General features: G+C 38.8%; 1 protein-coding gene across 1 annotated transcript in view; it reads right to left on the bottom strand.

Annotated features, from left to right (window-relative positions):
* Positions 1-12,503, bottom strand: part of LOC308221585 (cytosolic phospholipase A2 epsilon-like) — a gene marked incomplete at both ends in the record, with an annotated part of 30,167 nt that extends 17,664 nt beyond the window's left edge. The window contains 6 exons of the mRNA XM_080618720.1: positions 1,494-1,534; positions 2,189-2,320; positions 3,027-3,163; positions 6,955-7,027; positions 11,989-12,024; positions 12,477-12,503. Of these exons, the coding sequence (XP_080474846.1) occupies positions 1,494-1,534; positions 2,189-2,320; positions 3,027-3,163; positions 6,955-7,027; positions 11,989-12,024; positions 12,477-12,503 (446 nt within the window). The remainder of the gene's footprint in view (positions 1-1,493; positions 1,535-2,188; positions 2,321-3,026; positions 3,164-6,954; positions 7,028-11,988; positions 12,025-12,476) is intronic.
* Positions 12,504-12,975: the final 472 nt, after the last annotated feature.

The raw sequence follows: 12,975 nt of genomic DNA, 5'->3' as shown, positions 1-12,975 counted from the left end.
ACCCCATGGTTAGCTTTACTTCTTGTTAACACTATGGTTGGTTCTCCCTCTCTGAAAATTAACTCTAATATCTGTCAACACTTCTTCCATTCAGCAATGCCAAAAAACCTTGCCAAAACCTGCTGAGCTTGTTCAGCACAGGAGAGATCAGTTTGGTTCATAGCTTTCTGGTGACCCATCTCAACTACTTCAGTTAAGTCTTTCAGAACGTTTCAGGGCTCTTTAGTATATCACTGGTAATTGCAATCCCCATTGTCTCCAGTTCTAGTGCACAAACCCTTCCATCAACTATTCTCAGCATCACACTTTTCTATGTTGAAGGGCGAAAAAAATCCTCCCAATATCCTCCCAAGATCACAATATTTCATCAGTTCAGATATGGTTACATCTTTATTCCAAACTTGACTGATGCGCAGAACAGCAATGACCACCACACATGTGCCAGAAATGCAAATAAGGGATTGTAGGGGAAAGGTTTATCTGCCTTCCGACAAGAAGCCCATTTTCCTAGAGAAGCATCTTTCCTTTTCTCAGTCCTGATGGGACCTCACAAGCATATTCCTTAGCTTATGATGCAGCCGTTTCAGGACACAACTATTACATTGATCACCCAGGTACCACACCATGAATGAAAAAGGCAGATCAGATGTATTCTTGCTGTAGCAACTGAACCATGACTGGAATTATGTTAAAATCTCTTCCTTGGGACTGCCAAGGATCGTTTTTATTTGTACGGTCCCCCAACCATCATTTTCCAACCAGTAGAATTCCTACTAGGACAGAAACTGCAGAAATTGCTGAATTTATGACTTAATCTATGTCTCCAGGAAAAGCAATTGGCTACAAGGTCCGATAGAAGAGTTTGGCAGAGCCGGCACACACATGCCCCAAGACAAATTCCAGCCTCAGTACCCATACGCAAACCCACTCTAGCACAACATCCAAGCCAGACAACCTACTTAGACCTCCCTCATCAAGAGACAAGATTATCAAGAGTATAATTCTATGTACCAATTCCATAAGCCATCCTCTAACTTGCAAACAAATGAAGATCTTAGACAGGCCATTTGGGATGTCTACTGGAGCTCCTTGCCCACTGCCACTACTGGTGTTGTGACCCTGTTGTGATAGGCACCCTTTGTCTTGTCTATTGACATCTAGGCTTGGCGCTCCTTCTTTTATGGGTCAAAACTTCTTGAAAATTGTAATTGTCATCATACTTCCTTGTGTATTGATTCAATGATAAAAAGAGAACAGGACGAAGTTGGTGGCCAGGAGGTAGCAGTCAAACAGAGCAAAGATGACATTCTCAGATATTCAAAATCTTTAAAATGTGTATCCTTAAATCCCAGCTTACTAGACATAAATGAAAATATCTAGATCCTGCTTTCAGAGACCATAGATTTGAGAAGCACTGTCACATATCAACCAGGTTTTCAGACTATTTCTATGTTACATACAATAGTTTATTTAAAATTTAAGACTCTACTCACGTGTTCTGCAATGTGAACTCCACCTCCAGCTCCTCACGTGCCTGAAGAGAGGGGAAAATGAAAGAAATTTATATTATTTTTCTTCATAGCTTTCATTGTACCAATTACATATAATTTTTAAAATATTTATTTAGAATAGCACTTAGGAACATTCCCAGAGCATAAGAATAATTGGGGAAAAAAAATAACCAACAAAACCACAACATCAACAAAAACCCAAACAACCATGCCAACTGAAGATACCGAATTTTAAGATGCTGAAAAAGCAGTTGCTAAAATTAGTTTTTTGAGATCTAAATGCCATATAAGCATGGAAACATGGGAACTGCTATTCTGCTTAAACAGCCATATTCAGATTTAAATTCGCAACACAAAAAGAATTAGCTGCTTTAATATTATTACAGTTGAAAGAGTCTAAAAATTCAGAACTTATACCAAGAGCCAACAAACAAGCCAGAAGTATTCAGAATGAAGGCACAAGGTATTTATTTTTAGCTGGTTCCATCCTAGATTTTTAGCATAGAGATTTTTCATGAAAAAACCAGCAGGGAGCCCTTATACAAGGATTTAATTTTTTTCTTGTAATTTCAGCAAAATACATTTAAGTAGATTTTTGCTAATACAAAACACTGTAAAAGGATATATTTAGATGAAAGGAAAGAATTTGCTTTGTTCTCACCAGTTCCATTTCTCACCTGTGGATTCAGCTGAAACTTCACTCGAACAGTACGTCCTACGGTGAGTTTATCTATATCGAAGAGAATTGTGCAGAGCTCATCATCCCTGGTGACCGTGTCTTCATCACAGACCTTCAGCTCCAGCACATTCTGCCCAAAGAGGTTAAGAATAGCATGGAGTTATTTCTATAACTAAGAGTTCCATAAGGCAAGAAAATCTCAAGCCTAGGTCTTTCTCTCTTCTCTAGTTTCAGGGGAAGAAGAAAAAGGAGAAAGAGAAACAGAAAAGGGAAAGATTTGAGAGTATTAGACTTCACATTACTGATAACCGTACATACACAAAGCAGGCTTGTCTGCCTGGGGAAATTAAACAAGACAAGCAGGTCAAGCAGATCATTCATGAATTTGTGATGAATAACTGTATTAAATCATAGAATCATAAAAAGGTTAGGGTTGGAAAGGACCTCAAGACCATGTTTCTACATCTATTGCAGAACATGAATGTTTAAAGGATTTCTTTTCCACCTAGAAATAATTGATCTTACTGCTATTTTTATGGGACATTTAACTTGTATTTCACTTTTATATATCAAGATATGGAATAGGATAGTAAGGCCATATTCTGCAGGGCATTTAATTGCTTGTCACTGCTTCAGTACAGTAGATGTTTAAGTAACAAAAAGCTGGAACAGAACATTACCAAGGAGGATGCAAGCAACATTTTTTTTTTTCTGAAGAATCTTTACCACCTCCAGAGTTTGGAAACTAGCTGTATACTTATTGGTTTATTGTAGTTTTGCTGTATCTATTGACTATCTGCACACAGAAAATTATGAAAACCATTGACTTTCACAACCTTGATTCTGCGGTCGATCTTATAGCAGAAAGCTTCATTCCAGACAGGGTTTTTGCTGTTCCTGATGGTTCTGGTCCGAACCTTCTCAGTTGAGGCAGTAGGCAGCCACAGTGTCACGTAGCAGTCTGAAAGTGTGACTGTATAACGAGAAGATGAGCAGAGTGATAATACATCCATAAAAAGAATGATTGCACTGTGAACATTTAACCCTAATAAGACAGAGGTAACATGGCAGGGGCTGTAGAGTGACTTATTTTCTAGCATTTCTACCAGAGATTTTATACCTTAACTTACAGAAAGCCTTTATCAAAGTGTTCCCCCATCAAAGCTGAAACGTTTAAAGATCAGCATGTAACAATTTCATATTCATTCATATATTTGACACAGTTTTAGAAGTTCTGCCTTTCTCAGCAGTCCTTTTGGAAAACAAAGTCAGTTTCAGCACTGCAGTGGAATTACTATTCATCCTTTTCCTTCCTACTACTCTACCCGTAGACTGAAAAAATCTTGCCATGACTCTTGTCTGAAGAAGAAAGCCATGAGTGCCACCAAAGACATAAGCTGCTTCCATATTCTGACCCCCAATTTTCGGTCTGGAGGGAGAACCACTAGGGCATAAGACTTGTAGAAGCTTGATACAGGCACTGATGGCCTTTCTCTCCTACCTATAATGCAATCTCCCTATTTCACATTTGCAATGCACAGCCAGTCATCTGGTTCTTACAGCAACCTTGTGAGTCAGAAGAGGTCAAATAATTCAAGCCACAGTCAACCCCTGCATCGTGCTAAAAACCTGTAACAATGTTATTACATTATATTAAGTACAATTTTCTTCATATAGTTCCTCTTTCTCTTTCAGTAAGAACTACAGATTTAGGTTTTTCTATCAGCCATATTTTCACAAAGCTATGCCATATTGTGGGGTTAACAGTCAGCAAAACTTTGATAATGAATGTGGAAGGAAAGCATTTCAGAAAGTGGCCTTGGCCAAACCTGATCAGAAGAGCATGATGGATCAGATATTCAGCAGAGGCACAACTGAAGGCAAATGAAAATGTAAATGGTTAATGGCAATTAATGCTACAGCTTCCATTTTCAAAGGTCTTGAGACACACTGATGAGTTACTTCACAGTGGTAATGTAAGGATTAGGCAATTAAACACACTGAGAAAACTTGAATGACTTGCCCAAGATCCCATAATGCAGTCAGGGTCCAAAACACAGGCTGGATTTCCAGGCCTATATCCAAATCTTTAAACATTATTTAAAATCACTTTGTTCCAGAACAACCTTAGGGAAAAACTCTTATTTTCCACTAGAGAAGTAAATCGGAACATGAGATCAAAGAGGAAAGATTCACTTCAATAAACTAAGCGTGAACGTTTCACTAATGAGAAAATACAAAAATAACCCAAACATTGACAAAGAGCACACCAAAGTTTAGTCAGAAAAGCAGCAAAGTTAAAGTGGGGGAAATAAATGCTAACTCAGAATTGTAAAAAGTAGTATACTGTTAACATTACAAACAGATAGAAAAAGGATATTTCCGCATAGTTAAAAATACTGAGTTTTCAAGGAAAACTAACCAGAACATTTGTCGTTTCAATGACTCAGAAAATGTAAAGACTGCCTGAAATATTCTTCCAACTGCTGACAAAAAAATGAACAGGTTTTCCACATTAATTTGGGTTTCTTCAGAGAACAAATTTTTCCTGAGAAAGCAGAAAACACTCCTGCTGAAAAGTTTTCAAATCTCTCTGCCAGATACCCTTTAAACAAATCCTTGGGATGCCCAAATTCTGAATTTGGGCATCTCAATGGGCTAAAGATACGATATTTATCTGTTCCTGAGACCAGAACATAAGGTAATAAAACACTATGATGTGGCATACATGCCAAGAGGCTTCATGAAGACAGACCATATGATTCACTCTGCTAAGGAATGACTGAGAGCAAGATATTCCTGAGAAGAGCAGCCATAATGAGCTGAAGCATAAACAGACAACCTGCTGGAGTACACAAATGTAGACACAATAGTGCATGCAGGTTTGCAGATGCAGTTGCAGTGACTGCCTGGTCAGATCACATATTTGGTTGGTGCAAATCACCACTCAGGCATTTGAACATTGGATTTTGTTAAATAAAAAGTCATGCAAGCAACTATGAGCACACAAAATGTGTGCTTCTGTACATAAAAATAAGTCTGTAATCTCTAAGAAACCCAGAACTTTGTATCTTACAAGGTGCTCTCTCTCTCTAATGTATCAAATGCCTTTTTCAAAATGACACATTTCATAAAGCAAAGCAATTTAATCATCTGTTATTTCTAGAGTAAAAAATATGAAGACATAAGCAGTTAATAAGGCATTCAGTAAATCATAGCAGAAATTTTAAAGCTGAAAAATAAAAGGAAAAAGAAATAAGCACCATAGTATTACATTACAGAAGACACAGGAGTAAGTAACCCAGAATACCATAAGTAAGTGCAGCAGAGATTTATTCCCTGATACTAGTCATTCATTCATTCATAAATACTGTTGTTAATCACAACTTCCACGTGTTCCAACCACATCCCTGCTGCCAGAAACCATCAAATCCAACCTCAGATAAGTTTTCTCTCTACTCTTAACCAATCTCACTAAGAAAAAAGAATCTCAGTATACGTAGTAGATTAACTAAAATCTACAGCTGGTTTCCTTAAAAACTATGATGTGATGCATGAAATCTTATGTGTACCATAAAAAAAAAAAAAATAAAAAAAAATATTTTAAGCAATGTTCAGCAAGATTTTGGGGTATATATTGTAGATGTTTCCTCTTTGTCATACATATTTCCATTTTATTCTAGTGGTCTTTAGATTTAAGTTTTCTTATTCGCTTTGCCTGTATTTCACCATTTTCTTTCATGCCTTTCCAGCCTCTTTAAACAGATATTTTACCATTCAAATTTCCCCATAAGAGTGACTCAGCGGCATAATTGAATTTTGTAAGGCACCTGAAGAAGCTTCAGTGCACCTGGAAGGTGAGTTATCAAGGATCCGCATGTGTGAAACAGAAGGTCCTCAATGAACTGGAAAATTCAGAATTAAACCAGTGCCTCCCCCGTGTGGGGAATTAAACCAGTCCCCTGAGTCAGTGCCACATCTGGACAGTGAAAAGACCATTCTTTCCACCTACTGCAAGTCTCATTCTCCCAGTGAGGATTTTACTTTCAAATTTGCGTCCATACTGTCATTCAACAAGCCAATGCCACTAGTTTGCAGAAACAAAGTGAATCACTACAGAGCTTCCACAGTTAGATATCATCAGACACTGTAGACTTCCTTAGTGCAGAGATTTCTTCTGTCTTGAGCTCTTTCACTGTTTTCTCTTGTTCTGTGATCTGGCTTTGAGATTTTTCTGTTGTATCCTCTATTCTGGGTATCCTTTTCTTGCTTTCCCTTACTGTCCTTCATTTAAACTACTTCAAAAGTCTCATGATAGTGCTCTGTTTAATTTTCTGACTTAAATTGCTCTGTTCTCTAGGTTAAATTCCCAGACACACTGGATTTTATCATCTCTTCTTACATACTTCTAAATTTTGTGGAAGTAATAGAACGTGTTGCTTGTACTTCTGTTCTTCTCATAGGATTTCCTAGTACTATTGATTTTACTTTTGCATCACCAATTTTCTTCTCAGCCCTCTGAGGAGCAGCTAAGTCTGATGTCACAAAGGCAGAAAATACCTCTCAGAGTGAGATATGAAAGAGATCAAATGCACCACCTTGCTGGAGTTAGTCTCTTTACAGTATACCCATAAAATAATTCTTGCAGACTTGCAGCAACATAACTTTTTATTCCCACACAATTTAAGAACAATAACATTGACCCAATATTTTCTTTACTTTAAAGAATTATAGGAAACATCCAACAATAGTAGAAATACTCACGCAAGTCTGCCTTCCGGGCATTCCTCACTCTTAGTATTTTTACAGTGAGCAAGTTGAAAGGAGATACCGGTCTCTGCTGACAATTCAAAGAGAAAAAAAAAAGAAGAAAAAACAAATACAACATTGCGATTAATATTATAGTCTACAGTAACAGACTACTGGAACCTCTAAGTTCTAAGGATGTAGATAAAACAAGGTTTTTAAGTTTGATCCAATATCATTTATCAAACCAACAGTAGCAGTTGGAAAGAATATACGATTTTTGGCACAAAAAACCACTTGTTCAGGTCTGAAATAGAAGCAACAGATTTCAAAACCACATGTGAGTTGACAGTAGGTGCTGAGAATTTGATTTGATAAAGATGATCTCAAGGTCCTTTCCAACCCTAACTATTCTATGATTCTATGATAGCTTATTTCTAGCACCACCCCACCATTATCACAATGAACACCTCTACAGCACATGCGTGAGTGTCCTCACCTCTTACACACCACTGCCAGCAATAGAACAGACTCCTAGACTCCAAAAACACAGAGTAAGCAAATAGAGCTGAGCAACTACCACGTATCAGCAAAGCTCTTGCACCAGCACCAGCTCACACACACATCTTAAAGCGCAGGTGACGGAGACGAGACATTTTACATGAAGACTCTGATCCATGTCTTATCTTCAGCCCTGATTCCCAGCAGAATGCTACAAAACTCTTTCCAGAGATGATCTTGTGAATTAACTCACAACTTGACTAGATATCAGACACCTTGGGCTCAGAGATATTAATTCCATGATGCCTCATAACTTCCATGGCTCATATTAATATGCCTTCATATTCCTCAGGCTATAAATAGACTCCTTCCCCATTTTACCTGGAGTAACTACTTGACATCTTTCCTCTCCCACACTAACATCTCCTCTGTTTCATATGTACCATCTTTCCTTTTAAAATCAATGTATGTACACTTGCTTAAGAATAGTATTTAGCTTTGAGTCTACTAATTCTGTTTTAGAGCAGAAACAGGTGTTTTGTCTCCTAAAACTTTTCCAATCTAATAGTGTCCTAATAAAACAACATTGGTTTTATTACTTTATGCATTTGAAGTGCCTATATTAGTAATAAGCAGCAAAAGTTAAAAACGATGCAACAATAATAACTATTAAAATGTACCTTCATACATGCTCCACATTTTCTCAAACCATTTGTCTTTCCAGGTGTAGCACATATCCTGAAGTGTTTCACAATGCTTTGACAAAGTGTTAAGCAACTGGGGCCATGGCGTGACATTGAACACTAACACAATACAATGAAGCAGGTCCTTGTCCTCACCCACAAAAACCTTAACACATCTGAAAAGTCAGCAAAGATGAAGAACAGCCTCCAAGAAACAGCCTGGGTAATCCCTGGCATATCCTCTTGCACTGCCCTAATCACACCCAGACTATATAGCTGAACTACCAGAGCTACATTTCTCTATGCATTAAATAGATCAGAGCACTCCTAGGCACAGAGACCAATAGCTAAGGCTTGTCTAAACCTGCCAAATCTACTGACATGTTTGCTACATTTATGCTTGGTCCCTGTTTTCCCACCCAATAAATCCTAAATGCTTTTGTCCTCACCAATGCTGTTTCATCAGAAGTGGAGCATATCTTTACCCAGGAAGGATGTGTCTTGTATACCCTGAATACAAAATGGACTTGAACATTAATTTCTCCATCCCAGAGAAGTGCTATAATGACTAGGCATGACACCATTTTTAAGGAATAACCTTTGCTCAGCTCTTTGAAAACAAGCATCTAGACTTCTATTTTGTGCATCTCAAGTGTATAGCGGTATCCCTGCCTCCCTAAGTGGCACACAGAGATAGGATTTAAGAAGAGTGTTTCTGTGCTCAGTTGTCCCTGTTAGTTGGATGTACCTATTTATGCAGTTCCCTGCTCAGCTGTTACAATTCCCATTCTGGTGTTATCTAACTCTCCAAGCATTTGAAGCCAGTCTTCAATGCTTTACACTGGGTGGTAGAGTCAGTTTCCTTACCAGAGACTTGGAAGTCAGACCTTTTAGTTCCTAACTTTTAGGTGTCAGAATGCTATGTCAAGTCTAGCTGTCAGCCACTTAGTCACACAGAAAAACTATTGAAGGACGTATCTTGAACTGGATAATCTGCTGGTAATAGGCAGCGACTTCCACATCTTTCTCTTTGATATGATGATGACCATATCAGTCTGGGTAAGTTCTGAGGCCAGCAGTCTCCTAGGTCAGTTATTATGAGCCCTTTGACTTTCAGCTTCTGTATTTATTTTGTCTGAGACATGATTGTTACCTCATGAACCGGAAACACAAGCCAGGCATTTTAATAATCACTGTCAAAACCTCCTAAATACATAAGATTGCACACACAGGACTTGGTCACACTATCCTACGTCAGATAAAAGTTCAATTAAGTCTTGTGGCAAACTTGTGCAATCCTTACATATCTAGTCCCAGGGAAGTCAATAGGAGTGTTCACATACATGGGTGCTCATCCCTATGAATAAGACTTACATAACTGAGCTCTAAAACTGCTCAATTACAAGCTTGAAAGTCTTTTTTAGATTATTTTTTTTCTTGAGGAGACAAGAGTGAAATACATACAACATTCCCAAGGTACATCTAGAGAAAAGCCGGTTATCAAAGCAAAACAGTCTGTCGGATCTATTTGGAGCAGTTCACTCTTCCCTTAACTTTCTCTTCAAAAAGGAATAGAAATCTCACTACTACTTTAAGTACTATGAAAACCAACAAATAAAACACTTTGGCCTGTCAGAAAACACAGCAGGACTTTAAAGCACAGATCATTGTTTTGCTTCTTACCTGACTCAGGTATGTGCCACCTTTAAGCTTCAAAGAGTTTTGGAGCCTCAAGGACAGGCAGTATTTCATTAGGTTACTATGTCTGCCACCTCAGGCAAGGTCAAATGCATAAGAAACACTTTTGCTTGTACTGCGTGTTTTGTATTTATTTCAGCCATTTTAAAATATTCCATAGCTGGGTCTTATTAAGTCAGTAGAAGTCACTGGGGTTGTGCCAGAATAAAACCAAATGAAGCAGCAGTGACTCAAGCCTGTTTCTTTGCAAGAGCTATGTAAAACTTGTGTGACTTCAGACTGCAATTTTCATGTAATTTTTCTTCTCTTCCTGTTTTCAGCTCCACAGCTGGATTTGCATGTTAGAATAAATCCACATCTTAGAAGAGAAACCAAGTCAAGCATTTCCACAGCTCAAAATGTTTTTTTCTCAAGATCATGCTAATCTTTATTAGTTTGATATAATACAGTAATTTGAATCATCTAAAAAGTGTTGCTTGTTTGCCTGTCATCTTAAGGGCACTACCAACGTTTTCTCCCCAGATATTTTACATATTCCCTTTAATTTAAATTGCCACTCAAGTTGAAATCACACACATCCCACGGGTTACACTGAAACTGACTCTGGTAATGAAAACTGTTCTCCTTAAGTGAGCCAGAGTAATAAAAAACAACTCAGATATACTATGCTTATTTATTTATCATAATAAACAACAACTTCCATGGCTGGGGAAAAAAAAAAGCTCAGGTCCTTCCCAGGTTTAGCTTTGGCGAACTTTGAAGAGTCAGGGCAGAAAGAAGGGGCTCTGGGTCCTACTCTATATTATATGCACTATATTCAGGTCAGTTCTGCCACTCTAAACACCCTAAACACAAGAAACAGAGTCTACAGCCACTGAACCATACATGTCTCACACCTAGGGACCTACTAAGAATGTAAAAAGCACTAAGGATAAGAAAAAACCCAGCTTGATTGTCTAAAGACAGGCTAGATTTATAGGTTATAGGTCTAAAAAGTAACAATTTTAATGATACTAGCATAATTCCTTAGGACTGTGAAACTATATGCAGAGGCCTAAACATCATTTTAAAAGCTACTTCTTGAAAGTAGCAAAGGCTTAGCTTTACCACAGTATTTTGCTTTGAAAAGAGAATGGTTCTCAGGCACAATCAGGTATTAGATATTACAAGTAACAACAAACAACCTTGAAGCAGATCAGATTTACCACCATTTGGGTGAATCTCTGTACCACTGCAATCCTCCACATGAAACCAAAGCCCAGAACAAGTCAGGCTAGGAAACCCCTCATCACTGCAGCAGGGACAATAGCCTATCTTTCCAAATACTGATGTTCAGAGAGTTGCAACTGATACAGGCAGCCCCAAGCTCATTGTAAATGTCTGAAGACAGCCCCATCCTGTGGCAACTGCTGTTATTCCCATTCACTGGTTCACAGCAGTTTAACTGCTATATTTTCGTTTGTGCCAATACCTGTTAACATGAAAATGTGCTAATCACACTGGGAGTTTTCATTTGCCTGTGCAAAGAATTCACCCTCAGTTCAGCCTTTACAAAACACTTGGTTGCTCTTTTTTCACATTCAGAGACGTTTGGGCACTTCTCCCACTCCTACCAGGCTGATGAGATTGGGCTTGTCAGGAGGCTGAACACAACACGTTTCTCCCATAGTTTCACCTGTTCTGATGCTGCAGTTTAAACACCACGTTACACAGGGAATTGCAAGCTCTACATCAGGCTGTTACAACACAAAGACTACAAAGAGTGCTAGAACACCAGGAACAACTGAAGGACCCATTTAAATGGAGTCTTCCTATGAAGGAATAACATAGAAGACAAATGGGTGCTTAAGCAAAAGAAATCAAAACACAAAGAAAAGGAGGAATTAAAAAGTAATGTAGGCTAAGCGCAAACCAAACCAGATGATGTGCAACACCTGCTCACAGCATCACAAGCATCAAACACCAACAGAGGCCAGAGTATTTAAAGTTTACTGAAAAAGCCAAGGCAGAATTTCCTCTACAGAGTTGAAGCCACAGCTTGGCTTTTCAGTGTTCAGTAAATACTGCAGTACAGTTTTCCCCCGAGCCATTGAATTCCTAACATTTTTTCTGGTGATCTGCATTCAGCACTGGACAGCATTTAATGAAGGGCCAGCTAATTACTACCTACCGTTCTCACCGCTGGTGCTGAGGTGCCCGTAATAGTCTAGGAAAAACAACACAAGGCAAAGTTAAGAAAACTAAGCTACATGTTAAACTCTTCTTTTAGACTGACATTCGACATCTCACATTCAAAGCCACACTTAGAGCTATGCTCATTGACAACACTCATCAGGTGCTTTACTGACCACCAAACCCATCACAGCTCTGTGCCTGCTGCTTAGTTCCTTGACATGCAGCTTTTCTTTAAGGAAGCACAATAAGTACTGTTGTTATAGTCCTAAATCATTGCTTGAAAATGGAGACATGCCACAAGATTCTGCAAAAGGCTAGACTAGGAAAACCATGCTTGCAACCATGAGATCTGAGGAACAGCCAACTTTCTTTCCTTGGATTGCCAGTACACCTCAAACAGCTTGCTCTTCTCTGTGATCAGCTTAACCAGAATATCAAACAATTTTACCCACTTTATGCTTGCTATAAGCTTCTTTTGCTTACCTCATTTGAACTTAAATTTGATCCCATTGCAGCCCCAGTTGCATGTAAATCCAATGTTAAAAGAAACCGAGTCGTACAGCAGGCAGGAACTCCTCATGCAGATTAGGGGTGGAGGAATAGGGATTTTATGACAAGGCTCTCCTGCCCCACCCCTTCATTAGTTCCAGTCATTAGGCAGTCCCCTCCCTGCTTCCTGCAGCCTATTAGAGCACCTCAACTGAGTCAGCAGAACAAAGAGAAATTTCTTTTCTACCTACTGTGATGTTTGGAGGAGAGGGAGGAACACGACAGCACTGAAGCCCCTTTCTGCCCAGGGCTTGCTTTCCTGAAGATACTACTGCTAATGAAAAGGTCTGCACAACTCATGCAACACCTCTAGCCCCCAAGCAAAGCAATTGTGACTAATTAAATCACAGCTCCCAGAATAACTACACTGCCACCATCATTCAGCAGGGTGGTGGAGAGATCTCAACAGCTTCTTTCCAAACTATGAACCAAA

This window comes from Psittacula echo (assembly GCF_963264785.1).
Source record: "Psittacula echo genome assembly, chromosome: 5".
NCBI classification, from domain to species: domain Eukaryota; kingdom Metazoa; phylum Chordata; class Aves; order Psittaciformes; family Psittacidae; genus Psittacula; species Psittacula echo.
This window is presented reverse-complemented; position numbering and strand designations above follow the sequence as displayed.